The sequence below is a fragment of the Eupeodes corollae genome, chromosome 3 (assembly GCF_945859685.1).
Source record: "Eupeodes corollae chromosome 3, idEupCoro1.1, whole genome shotgun sequence".
NCBI classification, from domain to species: Eukaryota; Metazoa; Arthropoda; class Insecta; order Diptera; family Syrphidae; genus Eupeodes; species Eupeodes corollae.
Genome location: NC_079149.1, coordinates 3,312,085 through 3,339,330, shown reverse-complemented (window position 1 = coordinate 3,339,330; position 27,246 = coordinate 3,312,085). Strand labels below are relative to the sequence as shown.

Genomic DNA, 27,246 nt, shown 5'->3' with positions numbered 1-27,246 from the left:
TAAACTTCTGCATTTCTGAACAGCTTCAAATAAAAAGTCTAATTCGATTTCTTTTTTGAATAATTTCAAAACTCTTCAATTGCACCTCTCAACACAATCAGAACAGACAAAATTAACAACAAGAAAAGTAAAAAAAATATACAAACTTTTGAAGCATTCAAAATATGAATTAAAAAAGTTTTATTTTTCCAAGCCATCACATAATGCTGATTGTCATGCCAATGCCAATGACATGGAATCACTTCAAGAGGACCACAGATATGAATAAGTTTTGGAAAAATAATAAATTCGAATATAACTTTTAATGATGGTCTGTTTCTGGCTATGTGTCGTTATATTTAACCACTCTTCGTCTTCTCGCTATAACAAGGCTCCAGACTACACTACGAATAGGGGAGCATTGTAATAACATTTTTTTTCTGAAAACACGAAACAAGGATAGATTCTCATACTTCCTTTACATTTGATATTCTCTTCCCTTTTCTGTTGGCTTTTCCATAATTCCTTGTTATCATTACCTGAGTTGAGTGAAGAAGTTCTTTTATGGGAAAACTTTTTTCTATCAAACACAGGAACTCAACTAATTAATGACCATGAAGAACAATGAACAACTAGGTATAAAAATAAATTTAAAAAAAGGACGAAAGCAGCAAAAAAAAGTAATGGCAGGGAAGTTTTAGTGTGTAGTCTTTTCTTTTTCAAACTATAATGATTGTTGTATCAAGGAAATGAAAAGAGCTTCTAACTTTGTTTGGTTGTTTTATAATATAACGAAAATTTATTTCACTTTAATAATATTCATTTGAGTTAACTGCATAAAAGAGATGAATTTCAATGAATAAGGTTTAGATATAGTTTGAGATGTTCCTTACAAAAATGGCAGGATACTCAAACTTCTAAACTTTCAATTTTAACAAGAGATAAAATTCAAGCAAATCAAATTTAAAGCATTCACTTATTTTCTTGACTTAAACTTAAGGGGCCAGTTATAGCTATCATCGATTTTTATTATTGAAACCAATCATTTAAATTTTTCGCAGGTCGCTTATAGCGAAAATTCCAGTAATTGAACAAAATTTCTTGATTCAAACATTTTTACTGACAGATTACTGCCATTGGACATTTGTAAAATTGGAATACAAATTAGTGGAACGTTTTATTTCAATTTTAAACATGAAATTATCATTCAGAAACACTGTGAAATATCTATTCAAAACATTTCCGGGTTGATTTCAATAATAACTGACCCTAAAAGTTGATTTTGTAGATCTTATTTTGTATATAAAGGATTTTTCAGTAAGAGGTTTAATTTGCAATATCCCTCTATTTACGCAACCGTTAATTTTAAAGCAGTCATCTTTTGACTATTGAAAATTACGCCATTACCAAAAATTGAACGATACACTCTTGAACAACGCATTGAAATGGTTAAAATTGGTTATACAAATTTTAAAGACATCATTAGGAAAAATTAGAGCTTTTTTAGGTCGTGTTGTAAAGCACTTTCTCTACCGACAAGAAAAAACTGGTAGAAATTTGGGGTGTTGACAAGTTTCTGGTGAGAAGAATCAGAACTATGTGCGTCTGTCAAGAACAATACAAATACTTCTGATGTAAATTGTGGTGTCGGAGAAAATTCAATCTGTCGATTCATCGCTAATCTTTGGAATTTGTATAAACTGTAAAGCTTTTCAAGTTAAGTAAGCCCAAGAACTCAAGCCAGTCGATCACTAACAATCCCGCATCTTCGCTGATTGCATAGTTGAAGGGCATCAAAAATTATCCGAATTTTAATCGAAAAATCATTTTTAGTGATAAGGCTACTATTTCACTTTAAAGCCTTAAGCAAAATTGACACATTTAAGGAAATCCAACAATGATTGTTAAAATGCCTCTCCCTTTCCAACTCGCTACAGATTGATATAATTTTTATTCTGGCGGTTGACGACGGCTGTCGGCATGCAATTTTGCAAAATAAGTTTCCCGACCGTGTTATTTTTAAAGTGGTGACTATAAGTGACCACCGTGGTCTTGTGATTTAACATTTTAAGACTTTTTATTTGCAGCTATGAGCAAATAGCCCCCAATTAATTAAAATCTTAAAAATAGGTTTCGTGAAGTTATCGAAAACTTACTCACTTACTTAAGGTGGAGCTATAGCCCTGTGTGAACTTGGGCTTCACCCAACAAACTTCTCCATCTAGCTTGGTTCCCAGCTTAATTTCTCCAGTTTCGCGCTCAAAGTTGGGTGAGTTCACTTTCCACTCCGCGGGCTTCCTCTACTGCGCTATCCTCTGGGTGTGGCTCCAAAAAAACTTTCGGGCCCGGATCTTTTGCTTCCATGTGCTCTCTGTGACCCATATTTTCCTGAACACCAATTCTTTGCATTCGGGACCGTAGATCACACGAAACACTTTTTTCTCGAAACGACCCAACCTTTCATCCACTTTTGTTTTAGACCATTGACGTTACGCTGAGTTATTCCGATCATTTCAATGTTATCAGCATAAGCTAGTAATTGGAAAGACTTTTAAAAGACAGTTTTGACGTGGAAGCTCTGTACTATTCTTTCAAAAACGATGTTAAAGAAATCGAATGACAGCGCATCAACGTGCCTAAAGTCTTTTTTGACAAAGAAAGGTTCTGTTTAGTTGTTTCCAACATTCATGGTCATCCTGCACAAACGGACGAGTTTGACATGGATATCAAGACTAGACATGGCTCTGTACAGCTCGTCCCTGTAGATGCTGTCAAATGCGGCCTTGAAATCTATGAAAATATAGTGGTTGTCGATTTGGTGTTCTTGGGGTTTTCCAGGATCTGCCGTAATGTGAATATTTAATCGACTCTGCACTTTCCTGGTCTAAAACCACACTGATAAGGACCTATCAGGTTGTTGACGATGGGCTTTAGACATTCACATATTAAGGCAGAGAAAATTTTGTAAGCAATGATAATTAGACTGATTCCTCTATAGTTGGTGCAGTTTAGAGGGTCTCCTTTTTCAGAATTGGGCAACCAATGCTGGGGTTCCATTCAACGGGCATACTTTCTACCAACCATATCTTACAGATAAGTTGGTGCATGCTCCTAACCAACTTATCTCCAGCTTCTTTAGAGAGCTCGGCATTCAAGCCATTCGCTCCAGCGACTTTGTGTCCTTCAGCTTAGATATGACAATCCTTATCGAAAACAACCAGCACAGAAAGTGCGAGTTTGTCTTGAAATATTGGATACAAATATTTATTTTCAAATCAAAATAATCCTCTCATTAAAAAATCCCATTAGTCTAGGTACTTTGATTTTCATACCTTTTTTACATAGCGCAAGTTAAAATAATTGAGTTTTGGATTGTCGAGAATACAAATATCTATTACCTTTGATTTTCCGGCAGGCAATTTTTTGTAAAATATTTAAATACCTAAATAAAATAAATTCTGTGGCGCAACAGTCCGTTTGAGAACTAGGGCCTAGTGACTGACAACTCTCAACCATTCCTGTGTGCGAGTACTGTTGTCAGGGATGGAAGGAATCTACAGTTTTAAGCCGAATCCGACTGGCAAATTTGAGAAAGCACTTTTCATGACAAGAATTACTCTTGAAGAATTTGTCAATTCCTCGCAAGAGGCAGTACCCGTGAAGAAACATTGGGTGGCACAGGCAGGGATCGAACCCAAGACCTCTCGCATGACAGTGCATCGCACTAACCAAAATATTTGAGAACCTAAAAAAACACTTTTTGCAACTTGAGATTTTTTCTGCGGAATACCTGTTTAGTTGAAATAAATAAGTGCAACACCAATATTTGAATGCTTAAATTTAAATGGCCTTAAAGGCAAAAAAACGCCTTCGTCAGCTTTCAGTCAAATTCGTTAGCTATGTAATTTTTATTTTTTTTGTCATATCCCTTATATGATTACTTTTAAATGCAATTTTCTAGCAATGAAAATGGATCTCAATTTTTTAGCGCCCCCCAATTTAAATTGCTCATGATAGGTGTCTTAAATTCCTTAATCCGTCACTGTCGAACAAGTTGAATATTTTTCAAAGTTCAAACAATGAACCTTTTCCCAAAGAATCAAAGAGAACAAAGTAAAAGAAAAAGAATAACCTTATATTTAACAATAAAGTCATTGTTATCATTTCATGTCATAACATTGATTTTTCAATAAAGTTATAAAATTGTTTTTTTGATCATCATGTTTGTCTTTCTAAAAAAAAAAATCAAATGAAATAAAATAAAAGTCAAGTCAAAGGTCATATATCGAATATCACAATGAAAAATGAAAATAAATGATTTAAGGTTTAAAGTGATTATATTTCAATGACTTCTATAACAAGTTCAATGATTCTCCTTGCATCTAGCATCATGCATGATTTTTTAAAAGCAATTCTTAGAATTGCTTTTATTCCAAATAAAAGCTCAGACGATTTTCAAGAAAAATCTTTAACGTTGATATAAGATTGTGTTTTTGAAAAGTGGTTGAGTATATAGGTACAAATAAAAGGTGAATGTTTCAACGTATCTAAGGCTTTTCAAGTTTTTCAAAAGGATTGATTTCAAGGTTTCATCAAATTGGAGATATTTCTGGAGTCTGATTTACATTCAATTATTTTGTCTCTTCAGTAATTTATTTTAAGTAGTTAATTCAATACAAGAAATGTCATGCCACATAGGTTGTAATTTATTAAATGGGTCTTTAAGGCAAAGGTGATGCGACTTATTGACTTATTCATCCAAATTAAGTGAGTCAACATAATTTTATGATTTATATCTTCAAGGAACCACACTATGTTAAAGTGGTTATACGTGATAATTCTTTTCTCTATTAATAGGGCATAGATTTTTATAATTTATTATATCTTCACACGCCAACATCATATTAATATAAACAAAAAAACATGACCATTTTATTCATTTTGTCATCCTACCTATGGCTTAAGGTTCCCGCATTTCATTTAACTACCAATATTTAAATGATTTGCCATTGAATTAAAGATTGTCCTTCACCAAACCGATATATTTTCGAATCACAATAAATTCCTTTCAAAAGTTTGAAATTAATTTTTAAACATTTTCTTCCCTTAATTTATTTTATCTCGTTCGTCTTTATTATGGAACCCAGGTACAAACCGTTTCGATAAGTTACCTTCGCTGCTTAATCGAGCATGTCCGATGTTACTTGCTCGACCGTGACATTGAGCTAATCTACTACACAATTCGTAAGTCTAGTGATGTCCTTACGCGTGATCCAATGCAATTAGGAGCTCAGGTAAGACACCATTCACAGCAATACGAGTATATATATATTTTTAAGTATCATTATTATCATTCGCGCAATTAGGTAATCTCCTGGTTGCGTCCTATAAGCGAACACGATGAGAATGACAATTCGCTGTTAAGCATCACAGTTCGTTCAGCAACAGCTTGGTGCGACGGATACACTGTTCCATTGCTCGTACCACTTACGGGATGGCTTCCGGCCCCTCTGCCATCACAGATACGCACAATGACTGTATCCGGAACGGGTCCAATTCGAGATATTGTAGTTGCTCCATCGAAACAACACCTCATCCTGGCTACGAAATCCGGTGACGTCCAGCTATGGCACATAATGAGCAATTCATTGGAACACACATTTAAGGGTAAGTTTGAAATTTACCATTGCATTGATATAACCTTTTTTTTCCTTTTGTCCATACGGACGAAAGGACGAACGTACGGAGGCGACATTGGTTGCCGTAGAAGTCGACGTCGACGTTTACGTTTACGGACAACGGACGTGAACTGAAATTAAATGCATGTTTATCGTGCAACTCTGCTTGCATCAATGCAACAGCAACTCATATATGAATGTGTCGTCTATATCTATCCGCAGGACATACGGCAGCGGTCACGTGTATGCTAGTTGCACCACAATCGGATATTCTGTTGACTGGCTCCGAGGATACTTCTGTGATTGTATGGGACGTGAGCAACCGTGAAATGAAAGTTCACATTCGGTTAGTTTAGTTTTCATTTCTATGTCTTTAAAAATTTGTTTTTTTTTCTGTCTCATTTTGAGAATATCCTTTTGATGGCTTCTAACACTTTTTTGAGGGGCGATTTGTTTCTATTTGCAGAGAACAAACAGGTCCAGTTACGTGCGTTGCTGTTGGCGTAAATAATACCGTCGTGATTAGTGGCAGTGAGGATGCAACAATTGTCATATTTAACTTGCATACTGGAAAGAAAGTGAGTATAAGGACCTATGTATACTATGAATTTAAATCTTAATTTTATATGGGCTTCTCGTATATTAGAGTAAAGTTCGTGTTTTTTGTGATTTTAATTAAGTCAGAAATGAAAATTCTAAGAAGCAAGCACGAATAGAATTAGAGAAAATGTGATTAAGGCACGTTTGTTCAAACGGAATATAAATGTTTTGAAATAAGTTAAGAATTAAGCCTGTTTTAAGGTATGACTCTGGTTTATAGTCATTTGAATTTTTACAAACATTTAACAAGGCTAGTTAAAAGGGTTTTCAGGCACAATACGGGGCCTATCACGATTTTATAGAAATGATATAAATTTGTATACACTGGACCTACGTCAAAAAAAAAAGTAAATTTATGTTGTATCGTTGACAGTTCAGCAGGTGTTTTTCTTTGTCAGAAGTGTGTGCTCTGCAGAGTGTGGTATCTTGAATAATGTGCGTCCAGACTAAACAAACATTTTTGAAACATTTAAAAAACGTATGTGAAATGTGTCTGAAAACTGTGGATTAATAAAAATGTTATTTAATTAATGAGAATGCATACAAATATTTTTGTAAAACCAACTTTAAGAAAATTTTCGAAATAAATTAAAAACAAAATAATTTGTCTAAAATTTCCGAAAATATTACTTATACAAAAGATGAGATAGATACAAAAATCCATAGGAAACAAAAAAAAAATTCAGACATTTTTCTCTAAAAAAGAAAACAAAGCAATATATTCGATATGTTTTTTTTAACAAATTTGAAACATTTCAGAGACGTTTCTTAAACAAAGTTTCCTGAAATGTTTCTTTGGTGTGGACACACCTTTTTGTATGTCGTCTATTTGTTTAACTCCCTATTGGAAGGAATTGCAATCGGTTATAAATTTTGACTATTCTCAACGTTTCAAGGTCCCTAGAATCAAGGTTCATGGTTTTAGAAAGATGTCAGCTTGTAAGATAAACCAAAAATTACCTAAACAAACAAATGAATACATTCAAATTAAGAACAAGGTTTTTGGCAACTAGTTTTTGTTATCTTCCCATCCCGACTGTCGATTTGTCTTGCTTAAAACTTTAACAGAATATTCATAACAATATTTTGTTTAAGATAAATAATTTTAAGTCGATATTTTTCTTTGTTTTCTAATACTTGAGTCGAAAACCATTTCTTATAAGTTTTCAGTTGTATTTGTAAGTTTTCGTGTTTTTTACAGTTGTCAGTTGAATTCTTAAAAATTAAATAAATATTATCAACAATATTTTGCTTATAATGAAATAGTTTGATTTCAAAATCTGTTTATTTTAACGAGATCTTTAGTCGAAAACCAATTTTTACCAATTTTAGTTGCATTTCTTGAAAATTAGTATTTTTTATATAAACAAATACCTAAAGCCGAAATCATTTTGAGGTCAATAAATCACGAGATATTGGAAACCGAACATAAATTTTTACCAATTGTGAGTACTATTTTTTGTAAATTTTAATTTGTATGAAAAAACTGAATGTTGGATTTTTATAAAAAATTTATTGAATACCGCAAACCACAAACGAGTTTGAAACCAAAATCTGAAATTTTTGAAAAGATACTTGGGTCGAAAATCTATTTTTACCAAGTTTTCGTAATGTTTTTTGTAAAATTTTATTGAATGTTGAAAGCTATATTCTTTGAAAGATGAAATTAATTTTAAAATAATATCATATATTTTTCAAAATACATTTGAGATTTATCAAGTTTTACCAAGTTCTTGCAATGTTTTGTTCAGATTTTCATTTTTTGTAAAAAAAAACTGTCAATTCGATTTTTCACAAACATTTCACTACATGTCAAAAACGTTATACTTCGTACCTTGAAATTGTTTTGAAGATAAAATCGTTTTTGTTTGTTTTTTCACGTCATATAATAAAAAAATGTATTCAAGTCGCTAACGTTACTGATTCCAGAGATATTTTGGGTTAGCCAAAATTTTCACTTTTTTTTAAATTTTTTGAGAGCCCTTTCTGCAACTTTCTGCATTATTATCATATAACAACATTTTTCTAAAGCCGATATTTCTACTGGTTCTTGAAATATGGACGACGAAAAAAGCTTCCGGAACGTCCACACAGACGCACAGACATCTCTCTCTGCAAAATCTTTTATTTAGACTCTAGGGACCTTGAAACGTCGATAAATTTCAAAATTTTCAATTCGACAAATCGGATAGATTGCAATAATTTCCTATGAAAAATGGATTCAAAAACAAACTGCATGGTTGGGTCGTACGTATTTGTTTCCAAAGAGTCTGTTTTAAAATAGTACGTGAAACACAAGATTTTAAAATGTACCCAAAAATAAGTTTATCGTCAAAATTGTAATTCCTTTTACAAAGAAAGTTCTAAAATTAATTTAAAAGTCTTGGTTTTTCTTTTAAAATTGGTTTGAAAATTATTTAGACTCGAGCATTTCTTCAATTTTTAAAATTTCAATAGAAATCAGGGTAAACTTATTACTGCGTTTTATGCACTTAGATTTCGGTTTAACAAAACAAAGTTTTAACGAATAACTAACTACTTTTATAGCACCCGGTAGAATTTTTAATTTCCCATAGGAAGTTATTGTAATAGGTCCGACTTGTCAAATTGAAAATTTTGACATTTCTCGACGTGTCAAGGTCCCTAGATTCGAAATAAAAGACCTACGTTCGTACGTCCGTACTTTCGTGACGTTTTTTCGTCATCCATACATCAAGAACCAGAAGAGATACCGACTTCAAATAAATTTCGTTATACAAATAATAATGCAGAAAGAACTCTCAAGCAAATTGCGTGGGTGGTTTTTTTACCACAGCAGTTTAAAAAAAAGTTGACAATTTTGGTTAACCCTAAATATCCTACGAACTAAAAACGCTAGAGACTTGATTTAAATTTTGTATAATATACTGTAACGTGATACCAAACAAATACATTTTTTGAAAAAATCTAAATAACGGTTTTTTATAAATCAAAAAACCTAAAAGAAAATTGTCACAACGAAAATTTAAGGTATATAAAATTATTTTGTCTCTAAAACAATTTCGTGCAACGGAAAATAACGTTTTTAACATCTGGTAAAATTTTGATAAAAATCAAATCGAAAGTTTTTTACAAAAAATAGAAACCTAAACAAAAAAATTAATAGAAGTTGGTAAAAATTGATTTTCCACTCAAATATCTTTTAAAAACTTTTAGATATTGGCTTAAAACTACTTTAATCTCTTAAAAATTATTTTTGTCAACATTCAGTAAAATTTTGAGAAAAATCGAATTGACAGTTTTTTTACAAAAAAATAAAATCCTAACAAAAAAACAATTCTTAAACTTTACTTTCGACTCAAATAGCCTTTTAAAAATTAAAAATATTGTCTTCAAACTTTTTTATTTCACAGAAAATATTGTTTTCGATATTCAGCAGTTTTTTTTTTAATCCAAAAATCGGTTTTTTCACAAAAATATAAAATCTACAAGATATAGTACGCAAATTAAGTAAAATTTGATTTTCGATTCTTGATATCTCTCAAATTAATTTCATTCATCCAATTTGTACAAATTTAAGAAATGCTACTTAAATTGTTAAATATTTGTTTTCGACTAAAAATCTATTTAACAAAACTAGATTTTCAAACTAAACTTTTTCTTTATATTGTTGATTACTTTATAAATTTTTTAAGAATAATTCAACTAACAACTTTTTTAATTCAACCCTACAAACTTTTAAGCAAGACAAATAGACAGACGGGATGGGAAGTTATCAGTCTGGATCGCATCTCACCCTCTTTTTTTTAATATTATTTTTTTTTTTCTTAAATGTTTTGCTTACTTGGTTCTAATAAATTTTCGGAATAAACGATGTGATTTGACATATTGCATTATTGATTTACAAAATATATGCGGTTAGAATGTCCATTGACCTTAAAGTTACAAAAATTGAAACGGAGCTATGGACCTAATGCCTTCTTTGGAACGTTCATAGAATTGAAGGTACAGTGGCGAAGGTAACGTTGTTGTTTAAACATTAATGAATGTGACACGAGTTTAACTTTGCAATATAATTAATTGAAAAAAAAATGTAATATCTTGTTTACATCCAAAAAAATAGTTGTTTTCGAACATCAAATAACAAGCTTGTGCAGAAGAAAATAAAATACAAAAAATAAAGACTTTATAAAGTGTAGCTTTTTGTAGCAATACAAAAACATATTATTCATATCAAAAGCCAAGTTAATATTAAAATAATCTCAGTATCTTTTCTTTTTCTTGATATTTTTGTCCAGTGTAAATATAAATTAAGAAAGTTATCTTATGTTTTTCTGCACATATGTATCTATGATTTGTCTATTCAAGCAAAGCCAGATGGCCCAGCTAGTACACAAATAAGTTTGTTGAAGTATCAGCTAACACATTTACACCACACGTTTTACAAGAAAATATAAAAATTGCGATAAGTTTTATTACCAATTCACTTGGATTAAAAAAAGAGTTGTGAATTTTGAACTTATGACTTTCCTTGTATCAAGTTCTAAAACTTTACAGCCAGGTACGTGTGAAACAGCTAAGCTATTCGTTTTAAGATGAAACCAACACTTATTACGTATCTAACTTTGCCTTTACCTTAATCATAAAACAAACATATTACATACTTTCGATTTTAAGTTATTTCGTTCTAAGTTATGCGTTACAACGTCCGTCCCCCAGTGGATTTTGGAAAACTTGTGTATATTATATTACACGTTACGCACTATACATTGCGTGATAGCCTACAACCCAAGATTATAATATATGTATGTTATGTGTGTACCTATCATGTAAGGGAAATTCCACCAGAAAACCTTTTCTCGTTAAAGTATCACCATTTAGGTGTCATAAAAATTTCTCCTAATAATAATGCTATATTTCACCATTGCACAGGCTGAAGGCAGGAGGTAGGAGTCAGCTACGGTACACAGGTATTCTCTCCTACCGTCACAAAACTTCTGTTCGTTTTACAGATAAATCCAAAGATGACAGGCTTAACGGTTAAGGAAAAATAAACTTTATTAAAGACTCTAAATATTATATAGGTACTCGCTACCACCCGCGTGCGTGATGCGTGTGACCTACGCATTTATCGTTGATTTGGTGTATGAGCTATATTACCGTGTGATACGCGCGTTTTATTTTGTGTATATTTTACTACGCACTGGTTTTTTGTCATTGTACAACCACCTCGTGATATGTCCCACACTATATCCTTTACCTACCCTCCAAAAACGCTCGTAAAATCTACAAAACATTTGAAAGTCAAAGTTGGTATCATGCAGATTTTATTAGGGACTCTATGGTACCTCTATTCCGCCTCCAATTTGAAACAGGAGGTGGTAAAGACTAAAGGTACACAACATAGAAATACTATTTTTGGAGCAGAACAAACAAGAGGATTTTATAGTGATTTACGCGACAGACGCAGACGTCGCGGTAGCGTGTCGTGTCGGAACAAAGAGTCAAGTGCGAGTTTTGGTTCGTTTAAAGTCTGCGTATAACATACTCGTACACAAGTTGGTGGTTCGAGTGTACGCGAAGCCTTCAAATTTTTATTATTTTCGTGCAACCATCCAAACCAGCCGTGTAGGTACTGAACCTGTACACGAATTCTATGGCAAAAAAAAAGGGGGGTATCTCGTTCAATTTACATGGACTTTTGTTGGAATTACAACAAAGACCTCGTTGGAATTATAGGCCACAGAGGTACCTACGAGCCCTTCCTATATATGAGAGAGAATTGGAACGCCGAATATGCATATTAATGTCTTCATATGAGCATGCATAATATAAAATCGTTATATGAAGAATTTTGTAATAATTTTTATGGACATCTGTTGTGTTTCCTCTTCAGCTACCTTAGTTCTCATATTTTTACATATTCTCTTGTACATATTCATATTGTTTCATTTATAAATTAATTAACAACTCACAAAAATAAAACACAAATGGTGATGGTGATGCCAAACGATCCTTTATGTTTTTATTATTATTGTTGTGGTGTAATTCCATTGAATTCTTTAACATAGCGTATATTCTGTTTTTGCGTGTTTGAAAATAAAATTTCAACATTTTTAGTTATTTATGGATTAATGTAGTTTTTTTGTATAACTTTCTGGTACACAGTTTTAAACTTTTGAAAAGTCCGCTTTTATCAACAAACCTTGTTTTCAAAGTAATCCGAATGAGTGAGATTTGAACACGCTTGCATGCTTTTAGGTCGTAGGGTACTTCCCCAATACAAAATGGGTATGAAAAACAGTATTTTATACTTAAATCTCAATTAAATTAAATAGTGCGTATACGCCACAGTGAACCATTCTTATATCGTCGTGTTTAATGGCAATAGTAAAAGTAGTAATTCAAAGAATTGTATGTATAGGTAATACAAGTGCCACGAGGACCACATCAACTGCAGCCCTAAAGACATTGCTATCGCAAGTCCCTCTTATACTCGTGAAGAAACTGGCGGCAAAAAAATCAATTCGTCGAATACAGTGTAACAACTGGAAGATGGCTTCCTTTGGTCACAGGAACATAAAGAACACAATTAACATAGACATTCGCACCTAGTCAGACTATTCAAAAGCCGTACCTGTCCTTAGGGATGAGGTACTAGCGGTTTCTGAAGCCGCTAAGAATCTTTCTTCCCGAAATAAGGAAAACTAATGCATAGACATATTAATCGTCACCCAAGCAACAATAAAGGCCATATCTGCCACTCTCACAAAGTCAAAACTAGCACAGCAACGTCGTAGGGAGCTTTTAGTAGTCTCAAGCAGCTGCAAATCAGAAAAAAATGGTTTGATTCCGAATGTATGAGGCTCAGAAAAAAATCTATTGCTTTCCTTAAGTTATTTAGAAGATTTAATTTAGACCATTTTAAATCCATATATCTGGAAGCTAACAAAATATAAAAACAGGTCTGCGAGGCTAAAAAGTTAAATTACACACTAAATCTACCGACCAGCTTAGAAAGGTGTAAAGATTCAAAGAATTTTTGGCATAATGTACAGGAGTTGGGTGGAAGCAATCGTATGTCTTCAAATGTATAACAAGCTGAAGTTCTGGCATCCCATTTCTGATCCTTGTTGTAATGTCAAGATGACTTGCACTCGTTTCATTACGCTTGCCAGACATAGTCGACAATTTGCTTGATTTTGTAATAGTCCTTGATGAACTGAAAAGTGCTCTTTTTAACATAAAAAACAATAAGCCCCCAGGAATTGATGGCATTCCCGTTGAATTTCTAAAAAAAACTCATCTTTAGAATACAAACAATATCTTCTTGCTTTTTACAACAACTTGTACGATTCCGCTTGTATTCCCACGAGCTTTATAAAAGGCTGTTTAATCTTCAATATTTAAGAAAGGTGATGCTAGCTTACCCATCAGTCTCCTTAACATTGCGTATAAGATCCTCTCTGCCGTATTATGTGAACGTCTGAAGCCATTCGTCAACAACCTGATTGGTCCTTATCAGTGTGGCTTCAGACCAGGAAAGTCCACTTTGACCAAATATTCACACTACGGCAGATCTTGGAAAAAACCCAGGAGCTTCAAATCGATACCCACCATCTCTTTATCGATTTTAAAGCCGCGTATGACAGCATCTATAGGGAAGAGCTCTACCGAGCAATGTCTAGTTTTGGCATCCCTGTCAAACTTATCCGTTTGTGCAGAATGACGATGGAGAATGCACGCTGCTCTATCAAGGTCGGAAAAGATCTTACCGATGCATTTGATGTCAAAAAAGGTTTTAGACAAGGCGATGCACTGTCATGCGACTTCTTCAACATCGTTCTGGAAAGAATTGTGCAAAACTCAACCGTCAACACTAGAGGCACAATCTCCAAAGGTCCATCCAATTACTCGGATACGCAGATGATATTGACATAATTGGAAGATCAAAGCGTGATGTCAGTGGAGCGTTTTTGAGCATTGCGACGGAAGCGAAGAAGATGGGTTTAGTGGTCAATGAGGGCAAGACCAAGTATATGCTGTCATCAAAAAAGGACACTGAACGACGACGTCTTGGACAAAACGTCACCATGGACAGCTATAACTTTGAGGTAGTTAAGGACTTTTTCTACCTAGGCACCGCTATTAATGCAGACAACGACACCAGCGCTGAAATCAAACGAAGAATAACTCTTGCAAATCGCTGCTTCTTTGGACTTAGAAGGCAATTGAGAAGTAAAGTCCTCTCTCGGGCATGTAAAATCACCATCTATAAGACACTCATCATCCCGGTTCTCATTTATGGCGCTGAGGCCTGGACCCTGTCAAAGAAAGATGAGAGCGTCTTAGGATGCTTCGAGAGAAAAATTCTTCGGGTGATTTTTGGTCCCGTACGCATAGATGGAGAATGGAGGAGAAGATATAACGACGAACTGTACGGGCTGTACAGCGACACTGACCTAGTTAGCAGAATTAAAGTTCAACGGCTTAGATGGCTAGGTCATGTAAAGCGGATGGACATCAACGCTCCAGCCCGGAAGGTCTTCGAATCCAATCCCGAGGGACGGCGCAGTAGAGGAAGACCGCGACTCAGGTGGAGCACGCAGGTGGGAGTGGACCTCAACCAACTTGGCGTGCGAAACTGGAGACAGCTAGCTAGGGACCGAGCTGGCTGGAGACGCTTGTTGGTTGAGGCCCAGGTCCGCCCCGGACTGTAGCGCCACCTTAAGTAAGTAAGTAAGTGGGTTGGGTACGATTTGCCGATTTTTAAAATGTCGATTTAAAAAAGTTGACCATTATAATGTCGATTGTCGAAAAGTCGATTGATGAAAATACCGACGGACAAAATGCCAACTCTTATAATGTCGATTTTGAAAATATCGACTAGTAAAAGGTCGACAGTGACAAAGTGAATGATGTTCACATGCATGCGGCGTCGCTTGCATGTGAACATCATTCACTTTGTCACTATCGATCAACAAGTCACTCTCGGTTAACTGTTAATGTTTACATTCGTTTAAAGTTTTGTTTAAAGAAATTATTAATTTGTATTTTTTTATGAACCGATGTGTATAGTATATCATTCAATTAAAAATAAAATTGAGTTTCCACATTAAAGAGAGAGTTTCTTGTTTTTTTCTTTACAACAGTCGACATTTTAACCGACAACTTTTCAGTCGACATTTTTTATAGTCGACATTTAAATGGGCAACTTTTTTTTTAGCGATCAAACTTCAGTCGACATTTTAAGAATCTGTAAAGTTTTCAGTTGGCCAGTCGAAATTTTTTTTGTCGACCATTCGTAAGCCACCCTAAGTAAGTAGATGCTAGCTTACCTGAGAATAACAGAGGTATTTCAATATTAAATTCCATTAGAAAAGTATTTGCTGAATCCTATGCAAAAAACTTATCAATTGGGTAGAATCAAACATTCGCTAAGTATGTTTCAAGCTGGGTTTCGTGAGAGCTTTTCAATTGTTGACCATATTTTTGCTTTATCGAGTATTGATAATAAATTATCCAAAAAAGAAGATGTAAACTTGCTTTATCGACTTAAAGCTGCATTTGATACCGTCAATGGACAAGCTCTCATTTACAAAATGGCCTCACTTGGTATATCAAGAAAATTTCTAAATATCTACGAAAAGTTTGTATGGGACAGTTTGGGATGGGGCCGAGATTTCAAATTGGTTTTAAACGCCTGTAGGTTTTACCCAAGGATGTATCCTCAGCTCAATCTTGTTTCCCCTTTACATTGATGATATTTCAGATAATTTACCCGGTTGAGTTTGTTTTTCTAATATTCGTATAAAAGTACTTCTTTACGCGGATGACTTGGTTATGCTAGCCGATAACCCATCTCTCTTCAGCTAGAAAGTAATAGGGTCCTAACAAACTCCAATATCTGGGACCTTAATATAAACCCAGAGAAAACAAAAATAATGGTATTTTAGGCACGGAGTTGTAGAAGGTTGAGACAAGAAAGGTGATTCCTTAACAACCAACCTATTGAAATAACACAAAAATTTAAATATCTTGGAGTGTTGATGTCTGCTAACGGTAGCTTCAATAAACATGTTCAGCTTAAGAGTAAAGAAGCTAAAGAAGCTCTCAACATAGTGTGGCCAACTTTCTTCTCTAACAAAAACATAGACTTAGGATCAAAATACCGAGTTTTTTAAACAACCATTAACACTTGCTTGTTTTACAGTATTCAAGTTTTTGGTCACACCTATTTTGAAGAACTTGAGTTGATACAAAGTCCTTTTTTTAAAGATTATTTCGGTTACCTAGTTTGACTCCAACCTGTGCAATTCATGTACAAATTTGAAATTGCATGCATATTTTCTAACAGGAGTAATGAGTAAACCAAGTTCGAATCTTCACACGTCTATCATGAAGGTTCTTTTGCGAACAGAAGTATTGCCATTCAAGGAATGGACTCAACTTGCCCGATTGCATAATGTTTCTCTTGAACTGAATGAGTTTAACATAGATGACTGTCAAGATATCTTTTCGAATGTTATCGCAAAAGTTAATGAAAATATATATATTCAACATCTAAAAAGACCATCATCATCGTCAACAAGAGAAATTTAAAAAAATCTAGGCCACTCCTTAAATACTTATACGACAAACACGCTGAATAAGCTCCTCTTTTGAATCTGTGATTTGACAGAAATCTGTGGGAAATGTGATGAACACGGTCGAGTTGTCCATTGCAACTTTATTATTTCCAATATCTAACAACTGCTTCGCAAACACATTTGCAGTTTCATAATGTTGCAAAAATACTCGCATGTTAGTTGTTAATTGGAGTGGCTTTACGTACTGCCACAAATTCGATGATTTTAGGCATGCATTTCGTTCATCAGCAACAGTTGATCGGGGAATAACTGGAAGAGTCTGACGAAAATCACCTGACAACAGAATCATGGCCCCACTAAAAATATTTTGGTTGTCACGAAGATTCTTCAATGCTCTGTCCAGCGCCTCCAGTGGCCTCTTATGGGCCATTGTGCATTCATCCCAAACAATTAACTTGCATACCTGGATCTTGGCCATTTTTGGCTATGTTGCAAAGGGGTGCTAGGGTGATTTGTATATTTAATGGTAATTTCAATGATGAAGACAGCGCTAGAGCAACATCATTTCGCGACCTGATCCTCGCCAAAAGAAATGAAATTAAGAAAGTTTTTCCGGTTAATCTGGGAGCATCAAGGAACACTCATAGAATATCATAACCATGATCATAACACAATATCGTCAATCGTAATACTTTTTCCCGTGTTCTGATTTTTTTTATTTATATTTTTTTTTTTTGGACAGTGTGACAGAATGATTGACATATTAGTTGATTGTTGAAACTAATGTCAAATATTATGGTTGTGTTGAGAAACTTAATTTGTGACATAGTTTAAGATTTATCAAATTTAAAAAAAATAATCTGATACCATTACTACTGAAGTTAGCTAAAATAAAGTTTAGCGAAGCCGACCAAAATAATTAAAAATCAGAAATAGTTTATTACATATTTTGTCGCGTTCTCGATTCACTTTTGTTTATTTTCGGAACGCGACATAAGATCCTCCAAAGCGCACGCGAAGACTATTTTCATAGATATGATTGAATTTGAACTTTATGCAGCGGTAATAAATTGCAAATTGACTCTTTGACGTTAGGAACAGTAAGTGATTGTAATTTAATATGAATTTTATTGAATAGCAATAAAGATCAAATTGACTCTAGAAAACGGGTCTACCACGATATCTAGAAATTAATTATCTAGAAAGCAAAAATCTCGAATATGAAAATCTCGAAAACAAAAATATAGAATGGAAAAAATCTCGAAAACAATAATCTAGAAAATAAAATCTCGAAATGCCAAAATCTAGAAAAAAAAAAATCTCGAATGCAAAAATCCAGAATGCATGTTTGAATTTTTGAGGCATTCGCGCGAATTTTAAACATTGCCTCAAAAATTCAAACATACATTCTGGATAACTTACTTCTCCTTAACAAACTTAAAGTTGACAAGTAAAGTTTGTTATCAATCATACAATTGCACATTGCTACAAATAAGGTTCTTATGGTTAATATAGATAATTTCGGAAATACCACCACTTACCACAAAAACAAATAGCAAAATAACTTAAATCAATTTATTGTAATCTATCGTTTTTCAGCATTCAAGAATATATAATTAAGATTAATCACGTAATACATATCCTTTCAATTATGGGGTAAAATTAATATATATGCTTTCCATTTATTCCATCCAAATCAACTCATTTATCCATCACAAATAAGTTCCACGTGGTATCTTATCCTTACAGAAGGAATCTACTACAAAATGTATTAATACTGTTTGACCAAATGTGGCCCCTATTTCAATAAATAACTTACAATGCCTTACGTGCTTCATTACATATTGTTTTTCTTTATATTTTTCTTTCCTTCTTTCTTTCTTTATATTTCTTCTTATTTAGCTTCAAAAAATCGAACATCATCGCGGACCGGTGACATCTGTCAAAGTGAGCTCCGCTTGCGATGTACTCATCTCGGCCAGCCATGACAAGCTCATCTGTCTATGGTCCTTGGAAGATTATACTTTACTTAACACCATGACAATGGCAAGTCCTGTGATGAGAATAGACATATCGTGTGATTCGGTAAGTTGTTTTCCTTATCTTCATTTTTACTCGTGTTTTGTATAGTTGGAAGCTGTGTGATGCGGTGCGGTGAGATTCGGTAAGGTTCGGATCCGTATCCGGGAATCCATTTATTATTATTATTTGGTCTGTCTCTTAAAGCTTCAGGATAAGGAAACAAAATTCCGGCAACGGAGATTATCCTTATAATGCTTTTTTATTTCGTTCCCTTCTCTTTAGTTAGAGAAAAAATTCACTTCAAGTCTTTGTGGCTTACAAACCTTGTTACTGCTGCCCCTACAAATAAATTCGCCACGTACCCTCTGGATATGAATTGAGCTTCCTTGTCGTAGATCTACAGGGTTACACGGTGGTGGTAGAAATCCAGATAGTAAAACAGATTGTAGTTTGGAACATTTTTTTAATGTCGATTTGTCTTTTTTCTTACGAAGGAAAATAAAGAAATCTTTTGTTCTTTCCATTCCCAGAAAATAAAAACAAAGAAAACCAACTTCCCAGTCTCTCGGAAAACCTCATAACCTCAAAGGGTGTATATGTTTGGGGTTGGGAGAAAGACTTATGGTTATGTATGAAACATTTTTCCCAACAATTTAACGCATTGTATTTATTTTCTTTTTGAGTTTTCTATTTTCTGTTGTTTTTTTTTTCTTTTTTAAAAAAATGCTAAGTCTTCAGTTGAAAAACAAAACAATAGAGAGGATACAAAAATTGAGCAATGTCAGTAATAAAATAGACATGTTTACCAGTTTAACAGACTTATGAAAGCTCAAAGACGGATCTTAGACATCATTAGAGTTGTATGTGATTTTATAAGAAATACAAAAAAGACATAAAATGGTTGAGTAGTCAATATACGTATAAGTACTTTTGTTGAAAAGATTTGATTGATTTTTAAACCGATTCGAATTTATAATACAGCCAATCATTCCAAAATATTCTAGAGAATGCTGCCTTCGGAAAATTTTCAATTTGTTCGTTCAATGTAAAATAACTACAAATAATTAGTGACTTATTTTAAAAAAGGTATTGTTATTTTAATGCCTGAAAAAATGAAAAAAACAAATTTTAGTAAATAAATTTAAAAGCTCGTTAGTCCGTTTATTTGTTTAAAACGTAAGAGTTTAGAATACTCTATAGAAGCCGAAAAAAATTTTTTCAGAAACACTAAAAAAATAATTCGAGAGTACAGAAACGAGATCAAGCTATTTAACCTAAAACTTTCCCTGGTTTTTGCAAATATGTGAACTTTTTTTCGAGCAAGCATTTGTGATTTTTGAATTATAATGATTTTGTTTCCGAGAACCTAATTACACTTTTTCGTTAGAGTTAATTAAAATCAGACACCAACCAAAATTATTCTATTATGTCAGGTTTTTGAAATATTACTTTTGAGTTTCGAAAAAAAAACACATACATTATGTAATTATATACATTTTTTGGAGTTTTAAATCATGAAGTACTTTGTTTTCAATAAACAAAACAATAATCCATGGTTTCCTCGTGCCATTAGAGACTTCATGCAACAGCGAGATGACGCGTATACGAATTGGAAAAGATATCGACTAACCGAGCTGCGTCGTATGTTTCGCTCACTCCGTAGCAGAGTAGCTCCGTAGCTATGATACGCGAGGCTAAATACCACAGTTTTCTCAACAGCTTTGCACAAGTTTAACTGGTCCCCAGCTCTGGAAAAATCTATGCAAAATCGGAATCGGAAAGACAAAATTCGGTGCTGTTGAGGACATTGATGGCAATAAACATAATGATTTTTTAATGAAATTAATTTCTTCTCCATCTCCACAGGTCCCACAAATTTGGCGTTCAATTTTTTAACTGACTAACGCGACAGTAATGTGCCTGGTTTTGAATTTTCCGCAGTAGATAGTGCTGATGTAGTCGAAAGTTTTCTTTCTATTAAGTCAAAAGCTGTTGGGCTCGATAATGTACATCTCTGAGTCATGGAAAGTTGCTGAAATCATTCCACTTCCCAAAAAAGCTAAAAGAGATGATTTTAGACATATTTCGGTATCGCCATTTTTGTCGAAAGTTTTTGAAAGGAACCTTCAAAAGCAAATTATCGTCTTTCTATCTACAAACTTACTGCTCATCTCATCTGCTGGTTTTCGGAATCAGGTGGTTTTCATCAATCTGGTTTTCGGAAGAAACACAGCTGTATTACCGCAGTTTTAAACGTTACTGATGACATTAAAAAAGCATTAGAGAAAATCGAGGTTACGTTTCCAGTTTTGTTGGATTTTTTCAAAGCTTTCTATTAAATTAATTATGTCAATCTATGTAGAAAGCTAACGCAAAATTTTAATTTTTCATCTAGTGCAGCTAAATTAATTTTTTCTTATCTAACTGATAGGAAAACAGGCAGTGCAAGTTGGTGACACACTGTCAAATTTTTGCCAAATGCCACTGGTGTACCACAAGGTTCCATAATGGATCCTCTGTTATTTTCTGCTTATGTAAATGAACTTCCATCTTCATTAGTTAATTGCAACTCTCACTTGCATGCTGATGACGTTCAGCTTTACTTCAGCTGTCCACTTGGCCTTATCGAACATGGAGCTTTCTGCGTCAATAAAGACCTGAAAAGAGCGGCAAATTGGCCTTTGTCAAATTGACTTATGTTGAATCCTAAGAAATCAAAATGTCTTGTAATTAATAGAAAATCTCTTGACGTTTCTTGTTTTCCACCGATTGTTCTGAGCAATGCTCCAATCGAATATGTGGTCACAGCAAAGAATATTGGTGTGACTTTTAATCGTCTTTTGACTTGGAATGATCATATAAATAGACTCGTTGGTTAGGTTTATGGAGTACTTCGTACGTTTACACAATCTTTGACTCCATTAAAAACGAGTTCGCTTCTCGATAAAATTTCATTTTATCGCCGAAGTAGCTTTAGCTGAAGCGTGTTTGTGTTTCAGCCATTAAGGTGTTTCCCGGACATAAAATATTGGGGTGTTTTAAATTCGCAAAACGAAATCAATTTTTAGAAAATACTAAAGTCACCAAGACTCATTCCTTTCATTATAATTATAAATAACAATTTATGGAGCATTATTAAACATTAAATAAACCTTCAAGCTTTAAGCAATTAAACAACATTAACATTGTCAAACATATAAGTTTCCTTTGTTCTTCAAGACCTTCAAAATAAACTTGTATAATTATTTTTTTATAATATTTTTAATCAACAAATATTTTCACAATGGTCTTAGTTTCTCATTATATTCGATAATAATCTTCACAAAATATCAACACACACTAATTACAGCAATTTAACCTTTTTTTGCAACATAAAAAACATATTTTTCAGAGCAAAACTTTGCTAAACGTACCGCATCTGCTTTAAATTCGAAAAACATCAAATATTTACCAACAAATTATTTAATAGCGCCGTTAAAGTTTATGCTGATGCCACAAGGATTCTCCTTGAAAATCTCTCGGTAAATACTTTTTACTTTCACCACCTCTGCTATGGTGTATAAGTATAGCGTGCCTTACCATCAGCAGCGCAACTATATGGCACGCCTCATCGATAAAATGCTTAAGAAAACAATTTTTCATCCCGAAAAAAAATAATATTCAGACTCTAAGAATTATTTGAGCTGCGTTTTGAAATGAAGGGGGAATCATCGTCTCCCTAAATTAACTCCACATTTTATTCCTTTTTGCTATAAAGACGAAGAAACTTCCATCAAACCGTCGAGTATAGACCAACCGACCAACCACCTATTCTGTTGTTACACTGTTGCCATTTGCGTATCGACCCACTTGATACACTACACAGTACACAGCAACCCTTAATCAAAATAATAGCTCAGTCATGGGGTTCCTGAAATTCCAACTTTGCTACTAGCCCTAAGGACTTCAGAAAATGATTAATAAAAAAAAATCCTTCCGCCTCCCTTTCAACAGGTATTCCTTCTTGCTCATTGTGAGGACAATGGATTGTATCTGCGTACCCTAGCAACTGGCACGGAGCTGCATTCTCTCAAAGGACACAAATCCAAGGTAATGAATACATAAATTCTCCCCCCCCCCCATTTCCCATTCCTCAACACTCCACACTCCCTAGACCATACATGAACTGCCAATGGGTATTATACCACATCCTCATCCACAATTCAAGTCGAAAAGGCTTTAAGAGGATCTAAAATTTTTGAAAAAATGGTTTTCTGTACATGCATACAAAATCCACAGATACGAACTCTGTCAATTGCAAAGGATAGCCAAAGGGCTGTGGTCGGCTGCGAGGATACACGAGCCTTAATTTTTGACATGCATTCGGGAAAGCTTATCCGGTCCATGCCACCAAATCCGGGACCAGTAACAGCTGTGTATGCCATGGACAATGATGATTTCTTGATTACAGTGGGTGGAAATAAAATTACCTTTTATTCGTTCCGCAATGAGGAGCTCTACGTTCATCCATATTCGCACAATCAACGGCGAAAACGCTCCCTCAAGCGAATGCAATCGCAAAGGTCTCCCTCCACCACCCTACCACCGATAAGCTGTTTTGATGTATCACGAGACTCGCAGTTGGCTGCCATTGCCTCGGGCAAGAGTGTTCATATTCTAAAGGTGAATAACACACCGGAATATCAGATGACTTGCGACGGACACACGGGGGCTGTCACATGCCTCAGCTTTGCACCGAATAGTGAATTTTTGGCATGCGGTTCTGAAGATAAGACTGTTAGCATTTGGGGAATTTCTCAAGGAGCAGTTGTCACAAGATTTAAAGTAAGTTTATAATTTTAGATATTTGCATAATAGATTCCGTTTTTACGTGACCGTATTAAGTGGTATGGAACTCCATCTCAAATCAAATACTTTTTATTCATAGGGGCACAATTCAACAATCACGTCAGTGGTGGTTTTAATGGATTCCCGAAGAGTTATTTCATCGGATCGTGAAGGTTTTTTGTATGTTTGGTTAGCTGAAGCAGCTACTCTCCTGCAAACTGTCCAAGGACCATGCAAGTTTCTCGCTTCCACTAACAACATGAAATTTGCTGTAAGTCTTCGGACGAACAATTCCAAATGCATATATTTTAAAATTGATTGGTTTTTTATTCGTTGCTTTGAAGGTTTGTACTAACGGTGATAACAGTCTGAAAATTTGGTCCCTTACGAGAGAGGACGAAAAGTATTCGGTATCGCATTCAGATGACATCACTTGTTTCACAATAACAGCTGACAGTTTATACGTAATAACGGGTTCGAAAGATATGTCACTTAAGGTTTGGCAAGCAACGGGTGGAAAGTTGGCTCAAGTTCTAGTTGGACACACAGATGCGGTCACTTGCGTCACGGTTTCGGTAACCAATAAGACACAGGTGATATCCGGCTCGAAGGACTATAATTTGATTGTTTGGGATTTACATACAGGAGAAGAGTTGCATACACTGGCTGGTCATTTGGCTCAAGTGACATGTGTCAAAGTTTCTGCTGATGGTGAGTTTACGGTGTCAAAATGTGGTAGAATCATTCCATTAAACTTTTGGGATCATCTAAAATAGGAACAACCGCTGTCTCAGGAAGTGATGACAAAACAATCATCGTATGGGAGACGAAGCGTGGTTTGGCCTTAACTTCATTACAACTCCATGTGTCCTTCACACGGTTCGACATCAGTTTGGACTGTTCCAGAATTCTCATTCAACTTGTAGATAGTTTTAACTTGCCAGTGATTTGCTTGCACAATACTCCAGCACAATACGTTAAACTTCCAACATACTCAGCCCCAGCTAGAGATGTAGAAGGTAAATCAATTGAGACTTTTATCTGTTATGTACATTTTTCTAAAGCCTCTTGGTCAATTAGATCTTCGACCCCAGGGACCGAAACGTCAAATGAAACGTTTGCTCAAAAAGGAAGTATCACTAGACACATATACTTGGCAGAAAAAGTATGGACACTTGACGTCTTCGGTAATGATGGCTCAAGTCGATGAACGTTTGAAGAGGAGATTTTCGGTATCAGCTAGCATGGAAGAAATTTCCAAAATCGCTGAAATGAAAACACTTACATCACAAACAAATCTGGGGCCTGAACAAGCGGCCTTAGCACAATCACAGCATTTCGATCAATTAGAAGCACTCTGGAATAAGAGATCACCGCCTAGAAGACGTCATAATACGGTAGGTTTAGAAAGAAGCTAGCTAAAACATTAAATAAGTTCTTCAATAAATATTGAGAGATACTAAAGCATAACGGTCCAAGAAACTTCTGAAAAGTTATTTGGAAAAAAATTTATTTCTGTGTTCTGCTGCAAGAGTTATACTTTGCAGAATCAGCGACAGAAAAATTGGTTGGATCTATTACCACCAAACAAAATTTCTGTTTCAGAAACATTTCAAAAATGTTTTAGCAACATTTTTTAAGCAAGGAAATTATAAAAATTAAAATAATACAAAATGGTTGTTTCTATTTTTATTTTTGCTATTTCAAAAGGGTCTATCGCGTCAAACATCCCTTGTTGAAGATCGCCTTGAATCATCCGACGACGATGAGTACCATGACGAGCGTGCAGGTATGTCTCCATCCACAGAAACAGTTGATAATTGTTATTTAAGTCCTGGAATGTTAAAAATGCGTCCAATGTCGCTCCCTGTAGCTGCATGGGAAACATGTAGTGCCATAGATCTTACGGTCAGTGGTTTGGATCATGATGTTCAACCAGATTTAGTTAAAGATCTCCGTGTTGAGCCATCAGTGTCCAAGAATTCCTCTTTCGACCCATTTCATATGACTGGCTGTTCGAATTGTAAGATTTGTAAAAGTTCAAAATCCACACAAAATTGGAGTATATTCCGTTGGAAGTCCCTCAAGCGTCACAGTCATAATCAACGACGCCAACGTATTTGCAATTCTCTTGAACCCAACGAGTCCAAAGATAAAGATATCCCCACAATTCCCGCAACGATTCTAATTGAACCTCATGACCCAACCATTGATCGTCACGATCGCTCTGAAGACAATCAAGATCAGTCGATCGTTAAACGTGACGGAGAAATTCCAGAACAATTACAGAGCAAATTTAAAATGTTCAATATATTCCATTTGCATAGACGTGGAAAGGTCCTTGTGGCCTCTTCAAACGTATTGACTGATGTTGATCCTTCAACGGCAAAAAACAAAAAGCACAAACGTAGTTTTAGAACAAATTCAACAAACGAACACACTTCCTGCCTTGCACAGTAGTTCAATTATATACCTAACTCAAAATCACTTAATTTTCAAAAATTTAGTTTTGTACATTTTTTCAAATTTACCTTTTTTCTAAAATGTAGTTCTTTTGTTGTTTTTTCTGTAAAATTTCTTTTAACCACTTGTTACAGTTAAAATGTCGTTATAGAAAAACCTTACTCAATTGATCACGAGCACTCTCGAATCTCGATGTCCCCTCATTAGAAAATTGTTTGTGTTAAATATTATTTATATTTTTTCTTTTAATTATAAGTTAGATTGTAAACAAAAGTATGTTTTATTTTGTATTTATTTTTCTTATTAAATGTGGTGAGCAATAAAGGAAATGTGTATGAAATTTCTTCTTCTTTTTAAGTTGTTTTTAATTTATATCTAAATATTTATTTAAACAAAAAAAAGTGGATCAAAGGTAAGTTCTTAGCTTCTAAAATATAAAATCTTTAACATTTAAGTTTTAGTGTTTGTCAATATTTTCGGGAACGAACTGCACAATTATTCATAGATAATAGAATAGATGGTTTCGGTCCAAATAGAGGTGTATTTTTTAACTGAATGAGAAGTTTGAATAGTTTGACAGATAAAGATGACAACATCAATTAGATTAACGTTTGTAAATTATAAAAATATGCAATAAAATAAATCCACTAAGTTCAATGTTCAGTTTTCAAGCTATTAATTTTACTCAATCATTTGTTTAATAATGTTTTTTAAATATTCTAAAGTAGGTACTCCTAAAATTGTAAGTTATTATTGCAACTTATTGTAAAGAATAAACCACAGCACCAAAAAGCCTTGTGTCTTACTTAAAAGACCAAAATGATAGAAAATGTCGGTATGATTTGACGTTTCTCAAAATATTCTGAGCAACAAAAACATTACTTTAAACGGCACATGAAAGAACCATTCATCATCTTCAATTTATGAAGCTTACTTTTAATCAAGTTGACACACAGCTGATTAATGAGAATATTTTAGAGGCATATAACTCTAAGTTGGCGACACTGTTTCCAGGGCCGGATTTAAGGGAGTGCAACTGGAGTGGAAGCCCCCGGGGAACTAGCAAAAACCAATAAACCGCTTTTCCTTTCATGTGTATTTTTTGTTTT

General features: G+C 34.2%; 1 protein-coding gene across 6 annotated transcripts in view; it reads left to right on the top strand.

Moving 5' to 3' along the window:
• Nucleotides 1-27,246, top strand: part of LOC129949920 (protein qui-1) — a 169,069-nt gene that overhangs the window by 128,383 nt on the left and 13,440 nt on the right. For 3 of the 6 annotated variants that reach the window (XM_056061642.1, XM_056061643.1, XM_056061644.1), the window contains exons 13-24: nucleotides 5,127-5,273; nucleotides 5,346-5,646; nucleotides 5,880-6,003; nucleotides 6,124-6,235; nucleotides 18,728-18,910; nucleotides 22,841-22,936; nucleotides 23,126-23,671; nucleotides 23,775-23,945; nucleotides 24,019-24,385; nucleotides 24,451-24,693; nucleotides 24,755-25,071; nucleotides 25,385-26,481. In XM_056061642.1, coding sequence (XP_055917617.1) covers nucleotides 5,127-5,273; nucleotides 5,346-5,646; nucleotides 5,880-6,003; nucleotides 6,124-6,235; nucleotides 18,728-18,910; nucleotides 22,841-22,936; nucleotides 23,126-23,671; nucleotides 23,775-23,945; nucleotides 24,019-24,385; nucleotides 24,451-24,693; nucleotides 24,755-25,071; nucleotides 25,385-26,134 — 3,357 coding nt within the window. In that variant the 3' untranslated portion in view covers nucleotides 26,135-26,481. Of the gene's footprint in view, nucleotides 1-5,126; nucleotides 5,274-5,345; nucleotides 5,647-5,879; nucleotides 6,004-6,123; nucleotides 6,236-18,727; nucleotides 18,911-22,840; nucleotides 22,937-23,125; nucleotides 23,672-23,774; nucleotides 23,946-24,018; nucleotides 24,386-24,450; nucleotides 24,694-24,754; nucleotides 25,072-25,384; nucleotides 26,482-27,246 lie in introns of those variants that run through there. The other 3 variants (XM_056061646.1, XM_056061645.1, XM_056061647.1) reach the window with 2 other exon arrangements.